General features: G+C 36.8%; 1 protein-coding gene across 5 annotated transcripts in view; it reads left to right on the top strand.

Annotated features, from left to right (window-relative positions):
• Positions 1-24,799, top strand: part of LOC138696773 (1-phosphatidylinositol 4,5-bisphosphate phosphodiesterase epsilon-1-like) — a 561,655-nt gene extending 536,856 nt beyond the window's left edge. For all 5 annotated transcript variants that reach the window (XM_069822163.1, XM_069822165.1, XM_069822164.1 and 2 more), the window contains 5 exons: positions 741-968; positions 4,674-4,898; positions 6,954-7,308; positions 8,169-8,452; positions 13,392-24,799. In XM_069822163.1, the coding sequence (XP_069678264.1) occupies positions 741-968; positions 4,674-4,898; positions 6,954-7,308; positions 8,169-8,452; positions 13,392-15,710 (3,411 nt within the window). In that variant the 3' untranslated portion in view covers positions 15,711-24,799. The remainder of the gene's footprint in view (positions 1-740; positions 969-4,673; positions 4,899-6,953; positions 7,309-8,168; positions 8,453-13,391) is intronic.
• Positions 24,800-26,137: the final 1,338 nt, after the last annotated feature.

Consider the following 26,137-nt stretch of genomic DNA (forward strand, 5'->3'; position numbering starts at 1 on the left):
AATTCTATTATATTCAGTTTTAGGTTATTTGCGTGAAAAATAAAGGCCCGCATTTTATTAAATAAAAAATGGCATGCAGTCATTAGGGTGAAGGATAGAAAAAATAAGAGGAGACAAAAAGAAATGGAGAATGAATGGAAACACCAAACAAGAAAAGGAGAAATAGAAAAAGGAAGAAATGGAGAAAGAAAGGAAAAATTAAGAAGAAATGAAGAAATGGAGAAAGAATTTAAGCGCGACGTAAAGCAGAAAATAATGCAACTATGGGCCATTGCAGTTTCATTTCCTCAGGATGCATATGCTGTACGACAGTATTTGTTGTAATGTCTCTCTATCATTATTATTATTATTATTATTATTATTATTATTATTATTAAAGATAGTCTTCGAAGTGCTCACTAACAAGCCCCCTTTTCTCTCCAGTGGGTCTACAACAACAATATTACACCACTACTGTAGAATAGAAATATTTTTCATTGTTCTATGTACACTTTTAACACTTGTATAGTCACCGATCAGGCTTTGGAAAATGAATATCACTTCGAAACTAGTCAGCCAGGTAATTTCCTCATATTAACACAGTAAAGAGTCATAAAGTTAATCAGTGAGAAATATTTTATTAAAATCTAGTTTCAGTACAAGAAACGCAGAGCCTTTAGCACGTAACCTATAATAAAAAGTGCTTGTGAATTGAACTTGTAGTTAACAAAATATATTAAATCTGTTATGTTGTTTTCTAGCGGCACGAGCCCGACCCATTACTTCGAGCTCAGAGCTGTTTATCATTTGAGGGGTTTGCTCGTTTCCTAATGGACAAAGACAACTATGCGTTCGTCAGTGAACGACTGGGGCCTGATGAAAGTGAGATGGATCAACCTCTGTCTCATTACTACATTGCTTCATCCCACAATACCTACCTCACAGGGCACCAGCTCAAGGGCGAGTCTTCCGTGGAATTGTACAGTCAGGTAGGTACCCTATCAATTTTAATCCAGCTTCTATGAATAAAGGAGTCAGAAGTACCAGTACTTCACAAATGTCAGTGGACTTGAGAAAATACATTCCGAAATGAAGGTGCTGTCTTTCAGTTTTAATAGCTGCAGCCTCAACAAATTCAGAAGATCAAAGGAGTAGATATACAATCAGTGTGCAGATGTCTGTCTATTCATCCAGTCGTTTTGTGAAAATGAAGTACAACCAGAATAAATTTAACACTTCCTGATTTTGTTTCAAGTGAATTGCTTTTCATCTGTTTACAGTATTGATGATTATGATGATTATTATTATTATTATTATTATTATTATTATTATTATTATTATTATTATTATTATTATTATTATTATACAGTAAAATCTCTCGTAACTGGCACGCCATTAACTGACAATACAAAACAACAGCACTTTTGGTGGGCAAAAAAAAAATGGAAAAAAACATGATGTTTAAATTTGTCGTATTGCCACAGTCTGGGCTGTTAGTATTGCCACATTAGGAAGTTCGCACGAACTTTCATGTTCAGTGAATAATGGAATCGAAATTAGTGGTACTGTCTTCCTCTGACGAGTTTAGCGCTGGGACCTGAGGTATTCTTGCCATCGGTGCGGGGCGGTTGCAGGTAGATTCTTTTGTTGCTACAGCCAAGCCAAGCCGAGCAGAGTGGGAAGTATTAATCGTCCAAAAATATGCAGTCTTCAGTCTTTTCCCTGATGTTAGCTATGTTAATGTTATATGAATTACTCGTTAAATATTTCACTGTTACAAGTCATTTTTAAGGAAACATGTTGTGGAAAACTTTTGGTTTTATTCTATTGGAATTTTAGAATATGTGTGATTGGTATCGTGAAAAACAGATTCCTATAATGTCATGCGAAAATCATTTGTTGGTGATATCTTAAAATACAAATCAAGTAGTTTTACTTCTCAAGTGAATTCAGCAGAACAGTATATTTAAATTGATTACTTTACAAATTTAATTCAATTCTACTAATCACTAAATTTTATAGTATGATTCTTTTCATTTATATTATTGTAGTTGTATTATGATTTTTTTTGTTATTTATTTTATTGTAGGCTATTTGTATTTCTGGTGGTGTGACGGAGGCTATTTGTATTTCTGGTGGTGTGATGGTCTTAACTTCACCAAAATAAATAATAAATAAGTATTAAATAAATAAATGAATAATAAATAAATAAATAAAATTTTCTACAATACTTTCCTTCTCTGAACACATAAGTACGAATGGTTGTATCTCTATCTCACCAAAAATACGTTAGAAAACTAATAGGCATACTGCTCTCGTAAATTGGGCGAATGTTTTCAGTATGATTGTACTTCCTTCCAGACTGCCGCTGTCACTGTCCCCTCCCACTCTAGTACCGCGCTAGACTAGTCGGAACCGCATTTCTCTCAGCACTAAACTCCTCAAAGGATGACAGTATTTGTGTTGTGCAAAGTGTTCTAATAAAGAAGATCAACACACTTCTTATGTTACTTAGTTATGATCAAGTGATTGAGAAATAAGCTTCACATGGCTGCAATTTCAAAAATTGGCATCATAAAATACTAATGGGTTATTTTTTGTAAATATTTATTCAATTATCCAGCAAAATCTCGTATCCGGAATTAGCCTGGTCCCTTTAGTGCCAGTTAAGAAGGATTCTACTGAAATTATGAAACACAATACATGAATAAGTTTTGAGGACTTACAGGCCTAAATTACATTTAATTTTTTTAATCCCATTAATTAATGTGTTTAAGAATCATTGATCAACAAAATTAAACATATTTTTTGTTAAAGATAAAGAATGGGCGATTCTTATAGCATTTTTCGTGTTGATTTGAAATCTGTTTTGAAAATTTTTCTATCACCCAGAGTTTTTGAGTAATTATATGAAATGTAATTCAAACTTTCTAGTATTGATACCTTGTAACATTTTACCTAAAATCATATTTAAGTTATTTACCTAAAATGTATGTGAAATAGATTTTAGGCTATACTTCGCTTGAGAAACACCTCTTTTGAGTGTCCAGCAGTAGTCTGACAGAATATTCGGGCTCCATTTTTCCTTGTAGCACCTTTCCATTTCAGAAAAATCCTGATGAAACACTCCCCATGTTCGTCGCTCACTATCCGAAGGTTTTGAGGAAAAAAAAAAATAGATGAGAATCTAAGAAGTTATTTTGAGAGATATGACACCCCATCACGTTGTAGTTCTGAATCAGCTCTCTGACAAGTTCTCTGTAATCTTCTGATCTGTGCTTCCTAGAAAGTAACAGTCTGTTGAATGATCCTCAGGTTCCGGCATATCATTGGAACTGGAAAAGCCATATGACAGGATCTTTTTAGCCACCCAGTTAATAGATGTCCTTATCTATTTTGCAATAAAAAGAACATTCGTAAGCTCTTTTAACTAGTGTAGTAAAATTCAAAGGTAACTAATGACAAACGTAACAAAAATTGTTTATGTGATTTATATAGTATTTCGAGGTATGTTTCGTTTTATAAGATACTTTTATGCTCGACCATGCCGAAATGTACTAATTATACACCCGGTAGCAGTCCTTTAATGCATGTCATTAAAGTACACCTACTCATTAAAGTACAGGTCTTCAGCCAATGATAACTCAGCTTACATGTGTTCAGCCAATGACAAGTCACATGATGTACTTCGGTACATCAATATATATATAAATGACAAGTCAGCTTTGTACCGTTATAAAACCGCAAGTATCGATTATTCTCGGATATGCAATCGAAAGAGAATTAGCGAAAAGTCACGGAGGCTGGAAATCCAATACTGTCGCAGAAGGTTATGTTCTGTTACTATAATAATTAGCGTTAATTGTAAATAATATTCAAATAAATTCAATTTGTCATCTCGTTTTTCAATGTCGAATTCAATAATCAAGGTTACCGTATAATGTTATAATAGTATCAAGTTTAACGGGACTATGTCAAGGTCAATGACATTATTGTTCCTCGGAAAAAATCAATACTTTCGCGTCTGCGCACATCTCACAATTCACGACCTAGAACAAGGTCGCTTCCGATCTTGTCAGATACCTATAAATAAAATGTATACATCTGAATACCGGTAATTTCAAGTTAGAAATATGGTCGAGCATAAAAAGTCGTATGAAACTCGCCTATAATGGTAATTAAGAAGATCGTATGAAAATTATGAAACGAGCTCGATTCTTAATTACTATCATTATAGGCTCGTTGCATAATGTACTATTAACACACTTAAAATTAGGACAAAGAAAAAAAACAGATTAAGAAATTTGTTTCATGAATGTAAGTTCCAACTCAACTGAGAATTAATACTAACTCTCGCAGTCTTACGAGGAATAGAATTTATTTTTATGAATTCTGACGTCACAGGCAACAATTATCTAAAGTTATAGGTGATTATTGTTAAATAAAATGAAATATTTGAAATGTTTTCTTTCCATTAGGACTCTATACAGCAATAAAAATAAATCAATTTTTCCAAAATTACAAAAAAATGGTGGGTTGTAGAAAAATTCTGAGTTTATTTTTGGAATCAGCAGACGAAATTACTTAAGAAACAGCAGAAATTGTACATTTAACACAATCACTGTTGACCATTGGAATTAATTGTCAGAGAACAACATAGTCTACGTTGTAATGAACGTTATTTCTGTCATCAGGTGCTTCTAACTGGCTGCCGCTGTGTGGAACTGGACTGCTGGGATGGAGATGACGGATCACCTCTCATCTATCATGGCCACACATTTACTACGAAGATTCCATTCCGATCTGTAGTGGAAGCTATCAACCGCAGTGCATTCGTAACATCTCCTTATCCAGTGATTCTGTCCATTGAAAATCACTGCTCTCTTCAGCAGCAGGCTCGGATGGCGCATATATTCCAGGTAATTGATATTTTTTTTTATATTCTGTTGGATGTATTTCCTAAAATAAATATAATAATTCTATGGCATTAGTTCAGTTTTATTCTAGACTTATAATGCTATTTACTGATGTGCTAATATCTACATTTATACATGGGTTGTAAATAAAGTAGTGGCAACAGACAGGAATGGTTCATGTGCTTTCGCATATGATATGAGACAACTGGTGATCGTAGTTGGAGATATTATCGATGTATTGAATGATAAAACCGGTTACTATGAAAACAGATGTTGTTATTGTGCATGGCTGTGTTTCAATTGGTTGAGGGAAAACCCCGGAAAAACCCCAACCAGGATTTGGACTGAGGCCCACTCGTTTCGAAGCCAGATGTGTTGACCATTACTCCACAACGGTGGACTATTACTATTTTTTAGTAGGTTATTTTACGATGCTTTATCAACATCTTAGGTTATTTAGCGTCTGAATGAGATGAAGGTGATAATGCTGGCGAAATGTGGGGTCCAGCACCGAAAGTTACCCAGCATTTGCTCATATTGGGTTGAGGGAAAACCCCGGAAGAAACCTCAACGAGGTAACTTGTTCCGACCGGGAATCGAACCTGGGCCACCTGGTTTCATGGCCAGACGCGCTAACCGTTACTCCTCAGGTGTGGACTACTATTACTATTAATTACTAGTAATATCGCTGTTATTATACACACTACTAATCTGTAGGTACTTATAAAATTTGAGTAAGAAGTAAGTACGACAATTGATATTTTAAGAAGTAGACCAGGTTGAAAAAAAATGTACCAGGTGGCACCCTGGCCCGCCTTGGCACGACTACACTCGTAGTCTTAACCACATGTACAGGAACATTCTAAAATGTGCCACCTTCCAATATGATGGACAAAATTTTAATGTAGAAGTATTATATTATTTGGATGACTGTTGTAATACAAACCAGGTGTGTTCAGAGATTCCAAATGTTAGGAAAGTGTGATGTGATGAGTTTGAATGCTGTATTACGAAACAAAATGTTTCCATTACAGTAGGTACGTTAAAATAGCGTAAAATTATTTGCTTGAAGAAGCAGAGCAACAACATACCTGGGGATTTAAGTGTGCAGTACAGTACTTTGCAAATTTTTCCTTTGTTTCTACGGAACTATAAAATGGTAAGTGCCATTTTAAAAATGTGTTAAATCTAATTAAAAACAACCTTCGAAAAATCTAGATTTAATTTTATGCTTTAAAAAATTCCAGGTTTATTACCCTTTATTAGGTTATGTTTTATCATATTTTATGCTCGACCATGCCGAAATGTAGTAATTATACACCTGGTAGCAGCCCTTTAATACATCTCATTAAAGTACACCTATTCATTAAAGTTCAGGTGTCCACCAATCAGAAGACAGAAGACACCATTGTAGCAATATGAAAGCACAAGTATCGATTATTCTCGGATATGCAATCGAAAGACAACTAGCGAAACGTCACGGAGGCTGGAAATCCAATACTGTCGCAGAAGGTTATGTTCTGTTACTATAATAATTAGCGTTAATTGTAAATAATATTCCAATAAATTCAATTTGTCATCTCGTTTTTCAATGTCGAAATCAATTTCAAGGTTATATCAAGATTAATCTTTATTTTACTCTCTAGATTATATCAAGGTCAATGACATTTGTTTCTAGGAAAAAATCAATACTTTCGCGTCTGCGCACATGTCACAATTTACGAGATATTGCACAAGGTCAGTTCCGCTCCCCAGTCAGATAAGAATAACATGAATACTTATGAATAATTTAGAAATATGGTCGAGCATAAAAAGTCGTATAAAACTTGCCTATAATGGTAATTAAGACGCTCGTATGAAAATTATGAAACTCGCTTGCGCTCGTTTCATAAACATACTCGCGTCTTAATTACTACCATTATAGGCTCGTTGCATAATGTACTATTATTTGAATTATAAAATACTTCAATTCTGCTATTTTTTATGAATGGTATTTGAGTATAAAATTTGTCGTTGTTCGAAGTAACACCAATATTGATTTCCTTTGTTTTCTTTCAGTCTGTGTTCGGTGAAAAACTCGTGACCAAGTTCCTTTTCGAGGCTGACTTCAATGACGAAGCTCAATTGCCGTCTCCTTCCCAGCTGCGGTATCGAATTCTTATCAAGAATAAGAAGCTCACAGCTGAAATTCCATCTGGACCAGCCTCAGCAGCTGCTGCTGCCGCTGCTGCATCCATGCGACATGGGAGTAGTTCTCACACGCCAGTCCGTGGTGCAGGCAGCACCAGCAGCAAGCAGACGTCGTCTGGAAGGGCAAGTTCCATCATATCCAACACAAGTGGAGGATCTGCAAATGATGACTTCAGTGACGATGATGACGATGACGATGATGATGACGATGAAAATCTGGAGGGTATGTTATTAAAGTCCTAGAGATTCAGTGATATTAGGAGGTATATAGACCCATATGACTACGTTAGGAGAGAAGTTTTATATGATATTCTTATTGAATTTGGTATTCCCAAGAAACTAGTTTGATTAATTAACATGTATCTGAGTGAAACATACAGCAGAGACTGTATAGGTCAGTTTCTGTTGGATGCTTTTCCAATTCACTGCGGGCTAAAGCAAGGAGATGCACTATCACCTTTACTTTTTAACTTTGCTGTAGAATATGCTATTAGGAAAGTCCAGGATAACAGAGAGGGTTTGGAATTGAACGGTTTACATCAGCTGCTTGTCTATGCGGATGACGTGAATATGTTAGGAGAAAATCCACAAACTATTAGTGAAAACAAAGGAATTTTACTTGAAGCAAGTAAGAAGATAGGTTTGGAAATAAATTTCGAAAAGACAAAGTAGGCTATATGATTATGTCTCGTGACATCTTGTAATAAATAATATTTTTGAACTGTCATCGAACACGAACACTCCTCATTCGGCTCTCAAATTTATTAAACATTATTATAGGCTACCCCCTGTTTTTTTTTTTTTTTGTTATAAGTATTATTATTTTACTTTATTTATATATTGTATTTACCTGCATTTTGTATTTTGTAAACAATTGATTAAAAAGATTAGGCTATTATCCAGTAGTAACTAGGCCTATATAACAAATTGCAAAACTTTTCGATAAAATAAAAAAAAAAAGTAATGAATATGTGTGCACATTCCCTAGTTATATTCTTTTACAATTTCATCTTATTTATTTTATTTTTATACGTTTTCTTTTCTAATTTCGAAATTAAAATAATATGTCTGTTTCTGTTACAGAAAAGGTATTGAGTATGGGAATGTATGCCTCAGACGATAAAAGCCTCATCAAGTCTGCATCAATGGGGCCACCTCGAACTGATTCCATGTCGAGTCATGACAGCATATTGAGGTCGGAGAGGGCCAGTATTGGGGTGGTGGGACCACTTCCGCGTGGACAACCTTTCAAATCTCACACTGCAGACACAGACTGGACGGATGTGGAAGATTCCCAACCACAGAAGCCAAAAAAGCAAAGCAGTCAAATTGCCAAAGAACTTTCAGATATGGTGATCTATGTCCAGGTATGGAAAATGAAGTAACATGTTACTGAACATGACTGTTATTGTTGGCTGATATAACAGAGAGGGCATATTTTTAGATGTTTTTGGTGTTCTAATAATTAGAGCTGACATATTAATGAATTTAAATACTATTATAGTCACAATCATGCCATGGTATGAGAGAAAAATTTCACAACCTCGAGCGGGAATCGAACCTGCGACTTCCTGTTCTCTGGTCAGGCGCTCTACCACTGAGCTATAGAGTTCGTCTCACGCCAAAGGCTTGGAATTATCCTTTCATACTGGACAGTACTCTATAACAGAGTCGCCAGTATGAAAGGATAATTCCAAGCCTTTGGCGTGAGACGAACTCGATAGCTCAGTGGTAGAGCGCCTGACCGGAGAACAGGAAGTAAGTCGCAGGTTCGATTCCCGCTCGAGGTTGTGAAATTTTTCTTTCATACCATGGCATGATTGTGACTATAATAGTATTTAAATTCATTAATATGTCACATCAATGGACGTGTATACGTCACCAAACATCGTAAGATGAAGTTTACATTTGTAAAGTTTCTTTCAACCCATAAGCAGTGCTGACTAGATCAGACGCTATGGACAGTACTCTATAACAGAGTCGCCAGTATGAAAGGATAATTCCAAGCCTTTGGCGTGAGACGAACTCGATAGCTCAGTGGTAGAGCGCCTGACCGGAGAACAGGAAGTCGCAGGTTCAATTCCCGCTCGAGGTTGTGAAATTTTTCTTTCATACCATGGCATGATTGTGACTATAATAGTATTTAAATTCATTAATTAGAGCTGTTTCAAAACAGACTCAGAGGCACAGCTTTCAGGTGGCTGGACTGGTAAATGTCCAGTGGCTCACAGGATCACAACATTAAATATATTAAATTAATACATAGCATTTATTTCTTTGTATAGAATGCATTAGTAAATAATAAGAATCCTGAACCAAAATTTAAGTGACGCTGATCGACTAAGGAGCTCGCAGATACGTATAGTACAGAGACATTATTATGATGTGAGGTGAGAAAATGATGGGTAATTTGTGGCTCACTGCTAGCGTGGTTTCCAGCGAGCGCATAACCATTTCTCCAGTACTTCTACAATACATAACAGTACTTACTAACAATAAATGTTCAATCATTTGGACTTACCATGCTTACAGTCGTTGCTGAAACTGCCTCCATTTGCCGCCACACACAACTAACATCTTCTGATAAACGAATGAACAACACTCTGAAGTTCCACATCATTGTTAGCCTCGATTTCTTCTCGTATGTAGCCTGTTTCTTTAAATCTTTTAGCGAGTCTTCTAATTATTTCGGCAGAAGGCACAAGTCTGTTTGGAAACTTTATTCGAAATTTAAGTCTTGTTTTCGCACACGACCTTCTGCCCTTTATGTACATATACATACCTTTACGCAATGAGAATTGTTGGTAGGCATTACCTAAATACACAATAATCACTAAACTTTATACACTAACTTTGTACACTTGAAGAATCAAGACTTTTGTAACACGACTTGTGACTACAGCGAATGTCATATGGTGACTGAGGATCTATTACACTGAACCTGTAACAGCCCACGCATAGCAGGCACGCAGGGAACAGGTCGCCAGTAATCCACCATTTTCTCGCCTAACGACATAAAAATGTCTCTGTACAACAGACAGTTCTTCAGCACTTCCGTGAGAAATTTTTAACATGTGATTGGCACTTAGTAATGATATCTGAAAAGTGACAACAATCAAGTCAACTAGCCTCTCTACTGATAGTGAAAAGTTACTTCTTTCATACAGTTTTACGGAAGTTTGTACAACAGCAGAAATGACTAAAATGCTCTCTCAATTAATATCACTCAATAAAAGAATTGTATTCCAATGGACACCATCCCATTGTGGAATCCTGGGAAACGAGAATGCGGATGCTTTAGCAGAGAAGGGCAGCACTGCTACTTACAGACCTGTTACTAAATCTACGTATTACTCTGTGAAAAGATTTATTAAGTCTACATACTTAGGCTACAACAAACAAAATTTGATAACACAATCCCAAGGGAAAAAATGGAACTCTCTGCATCAAAATCCACAGTTAATTCCCGATTTATCACGAAAATCGTCTGTAGCTGCATTTAGATTGGCAACAGGCCATGACTGTTTGGCCAAACACCTACATAGAATTGGAATATATCAGTCCCCTAACTGCCCATTGTGCAACTCAAACCAAGAAATGGATTCGGAACACCTCAAAATCTGTGCTTCAGTGGCTGGCCATGATAATATCTTTGAAAAATATTGGAGTGCAAGAGGTCAAATGACTTTATTGTCAAACGCCTGGCATTAGAAAACAACAACAACATATTGTTTTTGAACTTTCCTGTTACATCTGCCAGTGCGTATCATTCACTTTCTAAACTTAAAATAATAATAAACTGAGAAATACCATGGGCTAGGAAAAATTGAAAGGTTTAGCACTTCTATCCATCGAGCTGTCTGTAGCTAGGAAGCTTGACTTCGAAGAAGTAATATACAACTTTGTCAAAGTCCGAGCAAGAGGGAACGAATTTTAAGGCATAAAAATGTTATATATTTATAAAATTTATTTAGAATAAATTCTGAATATTCATTTTGTATTTAAACTGTATTTAGAGTTATGTATTTGTAATATGCATGGTAAAGAAATTATTCTGAAATTATAAAACGTGCAATGGTATCACCTTATAGAACTGAAAAGTAGTGAAAGAGGGGCACCCTGAAACTTTCCCAGGGGCTATGAAGCCTTTAGTTACGCTCAGTACTGAACAGCATGGACGCAAGTTCATGCATTTAAGGAAAGGATGTAAGAGAGAAAGAGATTTAATTGTGAGAAAGACGGCGAATTAGGGGCAAGATCAGATGACGCAGTTATTTTATACAATTTTGAAAAACTTTAGTTTTCCTGCAAAAGTACGGTACCAGTACATAGTTTATGTACTAGTTTTTTTAAATATCTTTCCTGTGAAAGTACCTAGATTGCCGAAACAAATGTTTTGAATTTGTTTTGTTTATTCATGGTTGGATGGGTTACAGAGTACATATTATGCCGAATCACTCTGCTTGTCTTTGATCTCGATGGACCCATTTCAGAAAATGTCGATGCTGCTATACTTTGCTCTGATGAGCACTTTATCATTGCTCTACTGGTTGCTGTACGTGGTACCGGTATTTGTGAAGTCTGGCACTGACTAGTGGCAACAGCATTCATGGGCTGTTTAGTCTCCATGGGCATCACTGGGATCTGGTAACCATTTTGCCCCAGGTGGTGTTGTACAGGTTCCAAGACACATCGTCCACAAACACAACGTCCAATTATATTTATGCCCTCACATTTTTTGGCCATTATATTTAAAAGTCCATTACGGATTTGTTTATAGTTTTCATGTCGACTAATGTGATATCCATATTCTACAATATGCTGCAGAGTTCCTTTCTGCATCAATTAAAGAATGTATCTTCCATTTAAATTACTCCATCTGGTGACAAGTTGTTGCTTTGGGTCTAGAAATCTGCTTATGACGATCAGAAGACTCACAAGTGAGAAATGATCTTCAAAAACTCTTGGCTTTCACATTTGTGCCAATGATGGATGTATTGAACATATTTAATAGTCATATAGATACCGATACAATTAAACCCTATGTAAAGGAATAAGCATTGTACGAACATACACAGAGCCTATGTAAGGGAACATTAGCCAGGGAAAGAAGAAGGGCAAGGCCATATAGTTTCGAATGTAAAATATGGAATGTTTATGATCAAGTTTTGATAAGTCAACAAGACATTACAAATGCCGTTAAGGTTGGAATAACAGATTTATGCTTCAAATTTTCACACATATCACTTTATTTTGGAGCAGGTTAGAGGCCACCAAAATGTTAGACATCGCATTGAAAAGTCATACATAAATAAAGTCAGGAAATAAGTAGTTCAGATAGGCATTATTACTTTACACAATACCGGTACTGTATTTTTATATGTACATTAATGTTATAATATATTTTATTAATGGCCTAACACAATAATTTCTTTTGTGGGCTTCAGAAATTATGAACATTCTACTATTTGGACTTACTAATTGTGGTCCTTATTTCGTGGTCATTCAAGTACTGGACATAAAAGAGTGGACGTATAATTTATGGACATTACTAAGTGGACAATTTATCTGTGTTTCGTTGTACAGTATCCAGAGTCACTCTTTGAGTTGATATAGATGGCTGTGGTGATATGTCTCGCTGTTCTACAGACACATGAGTCCACAGAGGTTACGTGCGTTTTGCTCTGCAGTGGTGACTTATTTGATCTTCTTGGAATATCCTTTTCTCCTGTTGTGCTCGTCTCCACTTTTGCATTCTCTCAACTTTTGAATTTCGAGGCATTTTGAAAGTTCACAAATTTTCACGATGGTGTCCAATTTACCACTGTTCATTTTTTCCTCCATTTATTTAATCGATCTGTTACTGTTTGCATATTAAGCATTGTATATGATATGCCACAAGCCTACATAAGAACACATTCTATATTAAAAAATCTACGCAAAGTAGGGGATTCAGCGCGGATCATGTCTATGAATTTAGATCCGCCATTTCTTGGACTTGAAATTCTTACGTCTTCGCCTGCCAAAGCACTGTACTAGCAGCTTGGGGGCACGAGAGGGCTGGGTCCGAGCTTGTGGCAAGCCTGTGGCAGATGCCACCAGTGGCCGAGCTTGACGTGGCTGGTCTAGGACGTAGCAAACAAAATACAAGTAGGTACGGAATTAGAAATCCGTTCCCTATTTATTATATAAAATTGATCAAAATGTAAGAGTACGGTACATTTTATACACAGGAAAATACGTTGTACATTAGCAGAGAGTTAAATTTGCTAGAGATGTTAATATAAATTGACATTTTACTTGCAGGCCATCAAGTTTCGTGGATTGAACACCATCAGCCCCAACAGCTCAGTGAAGTGCAAGAGGACAGGGGGTCCCGTGAGCTCTGGTGTCATCATGAAGAAGAGCAGCGTGGGTGGCGTATCCATGCCACCCCCGGCGATCATCACCAGCACGCCGGCCACGCCCACGTCTGCTGCCACACAAGCTTCCAGCGGAGGTTCGGTCTCTCTGTCCATGACATCCGGCATCGGCAGCAGCATTGCAACAGGCTCCACAGCTTCCGAGCAACATTCCTATGCGAAACAGCGTGCCAACTTGCACCACCCGTGCTACCAGTGTTCCTCCCTCAACGAGAACACGGCCAAGAAACTGTGTCGCAAACAACCTCACGCTTTGGTGGCGCATACAGAAACACAGCTCATGCGAACGTATCCCGCCGGCATGAGGATAGACTCGTCAAACTTCAATCCTGTCATCTTTTGGGCCTTTGGTATTCAAATGGTTGCACTAAACTATCAGACTGAAGACGCGGCCCTGCATCTAAATGCCGCGATGTTCGAACAGAACGGCCGCTGCGGGTATGTGCTGAAGCCCTCGGTGATGTGGGATCGTGGACACATGATGTACCGGCGCTTCAATCCGTGGGACAAAGAATTCGATGGTCTACATTCGTCGCATCTCATTCTAAACATTTTATCAGGACAGTACGTGTGTCAGAGCAACCTGACAGCGAGCACCTACGTGGAGGTGGAGGTAGTGGGAATTCCAGTGGACTGCAACAAGCAGAAAACGAAAGTGATACAACGGAACGCGCTAAATCCTATCTGGAATGATACTTTCTTCTTCCAAGTGATGTTTCGTGACCTAGCATTTCTTCGTTTCAGCGTCTTAGATGCGGGAACAAACCACCTGTTAGCACAACGTGTGCTTCCGCTAAAGTGCCTGCGGCCGGGATATCGACACGTGAGGCTTCGTTCTCCGCAGAACCAGCCTCTGCAACTCTCCACGCTGTTCGTGTACTCCCGCGCTGAAGAAGAGAGTCTCGATTATAATGGGGGCTCTGTGGAGAACGGCGATGCAATACACATGGGTGCCAGGGGTAGCCTTGGTGGATCTGCGAAGCATGGCCGAGACAGCATGCCGGAGGCAGTGGCCATCAAGAAAGACTATTCCGGCGGCGCAGTTCCTCTCAAGAGAAGGATGTTCTTCCTGATGGTTCATGGTGTCGTGCCCGACGAACCCTACACGATCCTCAAGATAACCCAGGAGAGCACGACTCAGGAAGTGGTTCTGCAAGCACTGCAGAAGGCTGGCCTAGGAGCAGACAGGGTGCACGACTATATTCTGGTAGAAGAAGTAGCAAGGAGTTGGGAGAAGAAGGATAGGGACGTACCTGCCACCCAGAGAGTTCTAGATCTGCAAGAGAGGCCTCTGCAGGCCCAGGCGCAGTGGCAGGGCGAAGGTCGCTTCCTGTTGAAGAGGATGGGGGACGACCCCAGCAGTAGGGCTTGGTTGTCGTCTATCAGAAGCACTGCAGGGCGGGAGCGCCGCTCCATGCCCTCCTGCATGGGGGGCGATGCCACAGGAGCTGGTGCAACATCCGACAGCATCCACCAGGAACAGCAGCAGCTCCGCACGTGGGAGGAGGCCGACACTTTCTTAGTGTGTGTGTATAATGTCTCGCCAGAGATCCCTTACGCTATTCTCAAGGTGCCACTGAGCTCGTGCGCTCAGGATGTGCTGGCACAGGCCCTTGTGAAGGCTAGGCGCATGGAGGACCCGGCGCGGTTCGTACTGGTTGAGGAACTGGAGTGGGGTAGTGCAGGGGGTGGGAGTGGCAATCGTCAGCAACGAGTGCTAGGGGACGACGAGAATGTTTACAGCACCCAGGCACACTGGCAGACTCTGGGGCGGTTCATCCTGAGGGAACGCGATCAAGTGACCCCGCCATCGGGAAGGCGTCATCGCGTGGCAGCCAACCTCCGCACCGCCACTCTCGAGAGACTCAGCAAGGGACTCTATGTGGGACACAGGGCGAGTATGAGTGCCGGAAACAAGGAGAAAGTTCCAGTACAGGAAGCGTTAAGTGATCCTACCACGGCCCGCAGCACCAAGCCCAAGTTTCCGCTAGGAAGTGAGGGGATGCGTTTAGCCAGTGGGCGTGTGATCGCACTGACGGACCGCGGTCGTATGGCCAGGGCGTCCGTGCCACAGCAGACCCGGGAGGTGCACTCCGAGGGCGAGACACTCAGTGACGACGAGGCGAGGGATGCAGACCTCAGGACTACTGTGTCACGACTCAAAAAAGTCTCCCTTAGGAAACTCAGGGTGTGGAAGTCTTGAAGGATACTTGGATTTAGTCTGGAACAATTAATGTAGGAGGCCCGGCGTAAGAGACGTAAAGAAAACCCCATCTCTCTCACCTGGAGCAGGTTTACAACTCTTCTATCAACATGTACAGACCAGCGGTTAAGAGACAAGGAGACAGTGACGAGAACTTAATTATTATATCAAGCTGGCTGATCAGTAAGTAACATATCACATTGCATTCTATTAGCCGAGTAATATGCGAGATCTCATTCACGATCAGACTGTGGAATCAGACTGACGTGGCAGGCAAAGCACCTGATATGGCCTTAACGTGCAGGTATATCCGACTGCCTCCTTGTCCTGTCTGACTGGCTTGTAATTATTCTTAGGAGTTTTGTATGAGTTTTTGTTGTTGCCCAAGTCTAGTCATAAGAAACTTTCTGTGATACTTTTACGTACTGTGTACAATACCTCGTATTATGAGTTGTTGTCAATCCAAACTCTGCAGCCATGACCCGTACGTAAATCATCCACCACTTTCTACTGCCGTGCTCGCATGTGGAGTACGGTTTTACTTTCAGTCTTTCATACTCGTTTTATCTAACGTACGTGCTCCTTTCCAACTACACATAAAAAATTTTAATATATTTTTTGTTACATTTGTCACATCCAATTTATCTTTATACATGCACAGAGTTTTTTATATTTATTGTTGATAGCTCTATTGCCTCACTATTCTTGTGTACAGTTCAATGTTGTCTATTTCCTATTTATTACTTGACATGTCTGGTGAAATGTGACAACTGACAAATAAGTTTCTGTTTCCCTATTGTGGCTTGTTGTCTTCTGGAAAGAAGATTGCATTGAAGTGTTATTTTGATATCCCAATAGACATGGCATACATATTGGGCACATTGTCAGACACTACACTGGACCAATAATTACTATGATAGCTTAAATTAAACGAATAACATCCAGTAATGTTGTACATCACTCGTAATTAAAAATAAGAGGCCTCTGATGGTTCCCAACCTTCCCCTTTCTAAATTTATTATACAAAATCCAATTTGTATTTCTATATATTAACATAAATTTTACATAAACATTTTACTGGTATGCATTTCAAGACAAGTACATTCATGAAATGTGAAGTAACAGAAATAATTATACTTTCATTCCATTTCATCTATTTCAACTTTAGGCTGCTCTAAATCGCTGCGTAAAATGTCATTCCAGAGAGCTGGTTGCCAAAATGCTAGTCTGAATTATATAGGATAAAGTGACTGAAAAATATCATATCCATAAGTCATGCTTCATTACTGAATTCTGGTACTAATCTGTTAGTGCAGTCCACTGTTCATGTAGTTTGTTTAAAGTAAGAATTTAGGAAATAAGTAAAAACATAATTAATACATGAAATTAAACGTACTTAACTATGTAATAACTTAAGTGATTTTTTTCAGAAGAAGTACTTATGTGCTCAAATTAATAGATACTTCAGTCCTTTCTCTGAGAAAATTGTATTTCTTTAATTATATTGGCATAATATTAGGGCCTACATATAAAATAAAATGGATTGAACTTCAATTTCATCAATTATTTTTATTTGTTTCAAATCGTAATACATCTATATTTCCTGTAAATTGTTTCACTGAATATGGAATCACATGTACGAAAATAAAACAAATATTCAGGAATATAAACTGAAATACGCCATCTTCCTTACATCTCATTGAAACAATATAATAAAATTGTTACAATTCTTTACCAATATAACAACAAAATTTTTAAATGTAATCTTTGCCCTGACAAATCTTTTATCCATTATACAGAACTGGAAAAAATATTTTTAAAATCCTTTCTCTTGTATTTGGCCGAACTAAATTAACAAAACTCCATATTTATTATGTAAAATTAAATACATTTAGCTTACATTAAAAATTATTACCAGTATTGAGTAATCCATGCATATACTACAGTATTGGGCAGATACAACCAGCCCGTTTCATCTCGTATAATTTGAAACAAACTTTTTCAAAGAAATGGAATAAAATTAATAAATGTATCCTGTACTAACCTTCATAATAAATGTTGAAAGTGCTCTCCACAACATCTAGTAACATCTTTGCACATCTTAACAGGTACATATAGACACGTGCCAATTTTTCACAGGTGATAATGTGGATGCTATTCCTGATGTTATCCTTCTGTTTATCAATAGTATGGGGATTCTGCTCGTACACTTTCCCCTTCAAGTACCCCCAGAAATAAAAGGCATATGTCGACAAGTCTGGTGACCGCGGTGGCCACAAGCCTTTGCTCACAGTTTGCTCTTCAATGAACATCTGATGAATACGCGTGACCTCTTTTTTTTTTTTAGTAGGTTATTTTACGACGCTTTATGAACAGCTTTGGTTATTTAGCGTCTGAATGAGATGAAGGTGATAATGCCGGTGAAATGAGTCCGGGGTCCAACACCGTAAGTTACCCAGCATTTGCTCATATTGGGTTGAGGGAAAACCCCGGAAAAAACCTCAACCAGGTAACTTGTCCCGACCGGGAATCGAACCCGGGCCACCTGGCTTCGCGGCTAGACGTGCTAACCGTTACTCCACAGGCGTGGACGCGTGACCTCTCAGATGTATGAGTTGTTGCTCCATCTTGTTCAAAGAAGCAATAATTACTCTCCTCTTCTGTTAGTTGGGGATAAAATTCATCCAAGAAGGTGAAGTATACTGTATATCCATGTTGACTGTGGTGTCAAAGAATATTGGACCAATAATGCGTTTTGCAGTCATAGTGCATCACACACCGATCTTTTGGTCGTGTAGGGGTTGCTCGTACACTAGATTAGGATTATCTGACGTCCAATACCTGCTGTTTTGGGAGTTTACATATCCCGATAGATGAAACCAAACCTCATCAGTCATGATAAATAACAACGGGTCCAAACAACCGTCTGTAACCATATTCAACAATCAGCAGCAGAAATTTACACGTTTATCCTTATCGGGCTCCTTCAGTTGTTGCACAGCTGTCACTCAGTACGGTTTGAATTTCAAAGCCTTCAACACACGTTCACAAATTCTTCTAATCGCGTGAACCTGTTGAGCCAATTTCGTGGTGGACTTTCGAGGATTCTAGTCACCATTTCCTGAATTCCCGCTGTAAGTTTAGGTGTTCTGATAGAAGGTGCTCTGTTCCTTGTTACATTTGCAATGGATCCAGTCATACGCCATTTTCACACCAAATTTTGAATGCTGTTTTTCGCTGGTATTGGGTGAAGCGGATATTTGTCCTTGAATAATTCCCGTGTTTCCTTGATAGAGCTGGTATGTATGTATGTACGCCTCTGTAATGAATATTCGCTATGGTATTGAATATATCATGCTTATTCACTAAACAACTCTTTACATTACAAAACAAACAGAACAGTTTATAAATAATTTGTTGGTTACAGCATGTAACAAGCAACAGTGTAACTAAACATACGGAAGAAAGGATAGCCAACATAATTTCAAATCAATTGAAATGAGACTGGCTGGTTTTATCTGCCCAACTCTGCATAAAATGATTATATACCGTAGCTAAGAATCAGGGGCGGACGCAGGATTTTTTTTCGGGGAGGGATTTGAGGAGATAGTAAAAATGGAATAATGAGAAATAAGTTTATATACTCACAATTTGTTTCCGAGTCACTAACATTTACAAGTTGGCCTGAGTAGTGTAGTCGGTATAGTCTTCTGTGCTCGAAGTTGCGGGTTCTATCCCAGCACAGTTCGATGGCACTTAGGTGTGCTTAATTGTGACAGGCCTCATATCGGTAAATTTATTGGCATGTAAAAGAAGTCCTGTGGGAAAAAATTCTGGCGCACCAGTGACGCTGATATAACCTCGGCAATTGCGAGCATTGTTAAATAAACCACAATTTTTAAATTTTAATATTTACAATGACTGCAATACAAAAACAATGACAGAGTGATATTTACAGAAGAAGGTGACGAGGCTTCTCAGACATTTCATCCAGTACTTCATAAGCTTTTATTTCTACATTTTTATGTATCATCATCAAGACCAGTCCATTTAATCTGTCCGCTCCTCAAGTAAGTCTTCAAACACTGCAGTGTTGAGAACGACCATTCTGGTGTTGCTGTAGTTACAGTAACATGCAGAAAGTTTTAGCACCTTGTGACTGCACGGAAAAATAATTTCATTGCACCTGTTCAAAGATGATATAAAATCAGTAGGCATTAGGTGAAGACTTTTCTGATCAAGGAAATTTCTTCTCCACATCTTCAATTCATTGAAGAAAGACTCTGGTGATGCAGCAACATCACTGGGCCACTGATTTACTATAGCCTCAACAGCAGTTTCTAAATCTTCATCTGATGCTCGCACTGTTTTTAAGCAGCAAAGTTTGTATGGACTTTAGGATTCCCTTATGATTTAAAAACCTGTCCTTGAGCTGACTAATAAAATAATGTAAGAAGGGAAGGAGAATTGAAAGCCTAAAATACTCTTCAGGACTCTCTGTCTTGAAGTTAGAATGCTGTGTTTGTCTCCCTGCAGTTCTTGGAATTTCCAGCGTAATTCCAGTAAGTTCAGCAACACTTTTTGCCTCTAGGTTCACTGGCTGAAAATTTAAACGAAAATCTTCCAGTTCTCTTTCTAGATTCTCACATAGTTCAATGCATGTCTTAAGGTCCATCTGTTCTGACTGTAGTAGACTGGCTAAACCATGTGACAGGATAAAAACATTGCTAGCTACAATCATTGACACTAAAAATGTTGGTTTCTGTATGGCTTATATTACGATGTACCGAAGTACATACGGTAATATTTCAGTGCAGAAATTCTGCGTCATCATATGATGATGGAAGAGTGGAACCCGGGTTTTCAGCTCTACGTGCTGATGCTTTATCCACTAAGCCACACTGGATTCCCATCCCGATGTCAGATCGAATCCTTTCAGTTTAAGTTCCACTTCTTGGGTTCCCTCTAGTGGCCTACCCTCATGCACTGCGTCATAGAAATGTATGACAATGGCACAATGTCCATACATGTGCAGAGGTGCATATCATGATATGCAAAAAATAATCACTTTGTGATTTAAGATGGTGCTTATTCCGTCGGATCCTGGCCACTTAGTCACTCATAACGAGTTATATTATTAGTCCTCTTGCGTTGGATCTCTTGTAGTAAGTGTCAGAGAACAGTGCTAATCTCCAGTGGGCAGTGGATCAGAGTTGCGAAGCAGAGGCTCGAAAAATCCCAGATATAGGGATTTCTTTCAATGCAAAGATACGTATATTTAACATTTTAGCAAAGAGAATTTACGTGGAAAACCTTCTAATTCCTACGTACATTCACGAATTAAAATCAATATTATTTTTGTTTCTTGTTTCGTATTTTTCTCCAAATTTCGGGAGGGGATATATCCCCTTAATCCCCCCCCCCTTGCTTCCGCCCCTGCTAAGAATGTATTTACCTTGTATATACTCGAGTAGTACTTCCTCTTACATTCGTGAAATTCTATACCGTACTATACTTTTATGCCAGTTGACTGTCTTTGATAGAAGGAATGACTGTTTTAGCACTTCCGACTTGTACCAGACAGCTCCTAATTTTTATGTTTTTTATTCAACCATTGTTCTCTTCCCCATCTCTCCAAAAAGAAATACAACTTTCGTATGCATCAGTATTTCAATACATATCCTGATGTCGCAAAATATTGCCTCAGAATTTCTCCCATTATATTGACAAACATACTTATCGCCGAAATAATACTTGCTTTATTTGTAACATGTTTAATCCATTAGGCAGCGTTACTTATCTCAACACTAAAACATATTTATTCAGAAAGAATATCGGTATGTAAGAGATAGGCGACATTTTTGTCTGTGATATACTGTATCGTAATACAAGTGACTAAGTTGTAGAAGTAAGAGCAACCATATAGTAAACATTATATTATTTGTTAAATTATATAAAAAATTGTCATTGTTACATCAAAGATCAATTTTTATAATATTGTAAACGACTATTCTGTATTTCTGTACAGTTAATCTTGTTTAATAAAAATAAGTGATGATTTTATTACGCAATCCTGCTGGTTGGGAACCGTCTCAGTTATTTAATAAAAGTATTTAATGATGTACGTATTGTAGCTTACAGCAGCCACTATTTACAAAAGCAATGTTGTGTGCCCAATATAAACGGAGAAAAATTTATAAAATGTAATATTTTTATTTAATAATTTATGAAGATGGGAATATAAAATGTACATGAAGGAAGATATATTTGTTTTATCCAATGTTGATATGTATACATGCACCAAAATCAAGGATGTATTTCAACAAATTGGACATGTCTGCTATTGCATTTATTACGTTTTTCTGACTAAGCACGCTGTAGAAAGTAGAGTGCTCAATTAACACAAATGGTTGTTCTTTGAGTGACAATCAGCTTGCCACACTATCATTCAATGGGGGCCAGGTTTTTTTTCTGTGCCATATTTTTTATTACTACGGTGAGTATGAAAGCATTTGCCAAACTACGTTAGTTGCATCACGTAAATAGCACTTTTTTATAATTTTATTAGAAAAATGTAATTTATTTTAAGTCCAGTGCACAAAATATATGTATAAATTACCCCGATTTTATATAACGTCTCTTTCAGTCACTACACTAATAAGTAGGCCTACCTATTGTGGCACAGAATGTCTGATGAAGTTGGAATATATCCTTTTGCACAAGAGGATTTGTTAATCTTTACTGGTAAGATAGAATGCACTGATTGCATATTGATCATACTTTTGAGTAGCCTAGGTTATGATTATGACACAGTTTAAATAACATGAAAAAGACATTAATAAAGTCCTATAATTTTCAGCACCCCTAATTCAGCAGAATAACATTAGCTGTGTTTCATAGAAACTACCAATAGCTTTCCCAGTCCACGGCCAATCAAGAAAAATTATCTATTGCAGCAAGTAATAAAAGCTGAATATTAGCATAAGGTAAATATATATATACATAAATAGAAAGCATAATTTGTATTGAAGAATGGCAGCTACGTATAATTCCCAAACTTCATCTTTTGGGTCAGTGTTTCTTATTAAATAACTATTACCGGTATTTGTAATATTAGTTTCTGTAGTACAATTCATTCATAATACAACTTTATCCGTATTTTCCTCATGGCTATTTAGAATATTATAGGTATCAAACGCAGAGACAGGTTGAAAGATACATTGGAAATAAAACTGTCTCAAAATTTGTGAAACAGTGTACCATCTCAGTACCAGTACCACTTTAAATTTTTTTTCAAATCGAATACAATTAAACGCTATAGAAATGTAATAAAATTTATGGTGATCACTTTCACGTGTTTAATATGAACTAAGTTTATAAATAGGCCTACCTAGTTGACTAGTTTCAGCTTAGTAGGAGCCATCTTCAGAACTAGTTATTTATAAACTTAATTCACAATTAACACGTGAAAGTGATCGCCATAAATTATATTCCTAAGTGATATAGTGTTAAAAATTGTGCAATCAAGATGTGTAAATGCTATATTGGTAATTCTTAAACCACAATTAATATGAACAAAGTGATTTTAGATTAATATTTTATTCTATTGAAGAGATGGGAGTACCATAAATAATTGTAAAGGTGAGTAATAATAATAAATATTTCCTCTGCATATATTCAATTACCGGTATTTTTGATAAATAAGTCACCTTACTGTAACTGGTTTTACCGATATTTTCAATAATTCATCACTTTTTTTATATTCTATGTATGATGGACCATAATTATTTCTGCAAGTAAGTGTAGGCTACTCTATAGCCACTTACTCTTCAGTAATAAATTATTTACATTATAAAATTAATAAAGAAATGACTTTAGAATCATTATGAGGTAATACTAATTTAAGTGTATATTACAGAGTAGCAAAAAAAAAAAAAGCATCCGGTAGTCACTCATTAACAGTGAAATATGTAGCGTACTGCAATAAAAAAAATTCTTCTCATAATGAACGTTTTTTTTCCTCCAAAAAATGTTAATATGACTATTTATCATAAAAATTATCATCAGCATTGTTCTTCTTTCTCTCTTTTAAGTTTAGTACATGACACTGACATGCAGAATTACTAACTCTGTAAAATTGTTTTCTTGAAAAAGTAACGAGTAAATTTGAGTCACATGTCGGACAGTATTAAAAACAGAAGACAAATGAAAAATATGATAATTATGTACCGGTACCTATCTTACATATTATATTTACAGTAAGTAATTACATGAATTATTACATTTTAACAAATCGAATTAAAATCGTTGGGAAAATTTTAAATATGGATTCAAAAGAAGTAATGTCAGTTTTTCTGCTTACTGGGTATGGAAAATTTTAGTTATTGAAGGCAAAGTTCTTGTTTGAACTAATAATAAACAAGGATGAATACACTTCTTCCCTCTTCCAAAACAATACCAGTAATGACATAATAAACAGTATATTAAAGATTGTAAAGAATATGAATATGGCATGTGACAATACAGTTTTAATAAATTAACAAGCTTGAAAAGTTTAAAATAATACTTATAAACTGTCCTCTCTAACGTTATATTAAAAAAAATAATAATAAGACGTATAACTACCCCTGTTAGTCTAAACAAAATATTTTGAGTTTCTATAACTATTTCTTCTCCCATCCCATGTAAAGGGGTAAATATAATTTCTTTATACATTTTGTTTGCTTTGCTGTAAATATAATCACAACCTATTAAAAATGTACCTTGTTCTTTGAATATTAATTTGGAAAAGGAAATAACGGTATGCATATTACATTTTAATCAAGATAATACACTGTAGGTATAAAAAAATAAATAATAAGTGTAACTACCCCTGTTAGTCTAAACAAAATATTTTGAGTTTCTATAACTATTTCTTCACTCATCCCATGTAAAAGGGTAAATATAATTTATTTATACTTTTTGTCTGCTTTGCTGTAAATGTAATCACAACCTATTAAAAATGTACCCTGTTCTTTGAATATTAATTTGGAAAAGGAAATAACGATATGCATATTACATTTTGATCAAGATAATACACTGTAGGTATATCAGAACTGGCACATGCAAAAATTACTGTATCAAACGTATTTTTACGTACCTAAACTTCTGAATTTATTTACGGGAGAGATAAATTAAGTCGCCTAAATTTTGCAGAGTACCAGTAACTATAATTTTACTTCATAATTTAATACTTGAAGTCTGTGGAGATAGTTTTAAACACCACATGTCTCGTGATTATATGGAAATTATATCTCGAAAGGAAGAGAGAGTGATTACGCAATTTCTTCTCTTTGAGAGCATATCCAAATACGTGTGTAGTTTACTTTTGTTACAGTAATTTACTAGGTGTATCTTTCAGTTATATTTATTTTCTTTATACGTACCTCTTTCCCTAAAAAAAATAATATCTAGTGACGAAACACTGACCCATGTATAGTGACGTCATGTCACCTTCTGACTGAGAATAGCCGTGTGCAGCCACATGCATCAGAAAACTTCAAATTGTTATCCATTTTAATATCAGTGTCAATATCGTAGATTTATAAGTCATGTGACACACAACACAAGACACAAGTTAATGTATATAGAAAACACATTTCACTATCATATAATAACATATTTATAAATACTGTAACTTATAGAGTATAAAAATTCTTTTTCTGTGTCACATTACACGTAGTCCAGTGCTGTGCTAGAATTTCTACTTTTCGGCCACACTTTAAGATGTCTCTTACTTAGTAAACTGATGAATGTGTTACAAGAGCGAAATAATGAAGAAAAGGAGGTAGACAGATGCATGAGTATAGTTATTCTCTGGACCAGTATTTTGCTCTACAGTAAGTGGTTGATTTTGCACATTTCTTAAGAGTTCCTCATTACTTACAAGTAGCTGACTGACTTGAATAATAACTTGGAGGCAGCTAAACCCTAGCTGTTAGTATATACTGTACCATGCATGTGTTCTCTTTCGCCTCAAATGTGAAATATTATTTCTTTTCTTTTCTGTCAACACATTGTTGAGACATCACATATTTTGATAAAGATACTGTCGATCCTTCAGATCTTTAAAATTAATAGACAACTCTGTTCTTCTTGAAGATTAGATCCATGAGGGCATATTTCAAAATAGAATTTGTTGTAAAACATAGGATTAATTCCCTAACAATTTTTAAATTATTAAGAGAACAGAAGTCTTGTTTGTACCTGATTTTTTCCCAAAATACCATAATGTATTATATTTTATATAAAGACAAGCATATTTTGCAAAATAAATAGATCAGTGCCAAAGTATGTCTTAAACAGTAAATATATTACAAAGGAAGGGCACTCAAACACTTAGTTCAGTAGAGATGCTATATAATAAATCAGTATTAGACATGAACACT

This window comes from Periplaneta americana, chromosome 3 (assembly GCF_040183065.1).
Source record: "Periplaneta americana isolate PAMFEO1 chromosome 3, P.americana_PAMFEO1_priV1, whole genome shotgun sequence".
Lineage (NCBI taxonomy): Eukaryota > Metazoa > Arthropoda > Insecta > Blattodea > Blattidae > Periplaneta > Periplaneta americana.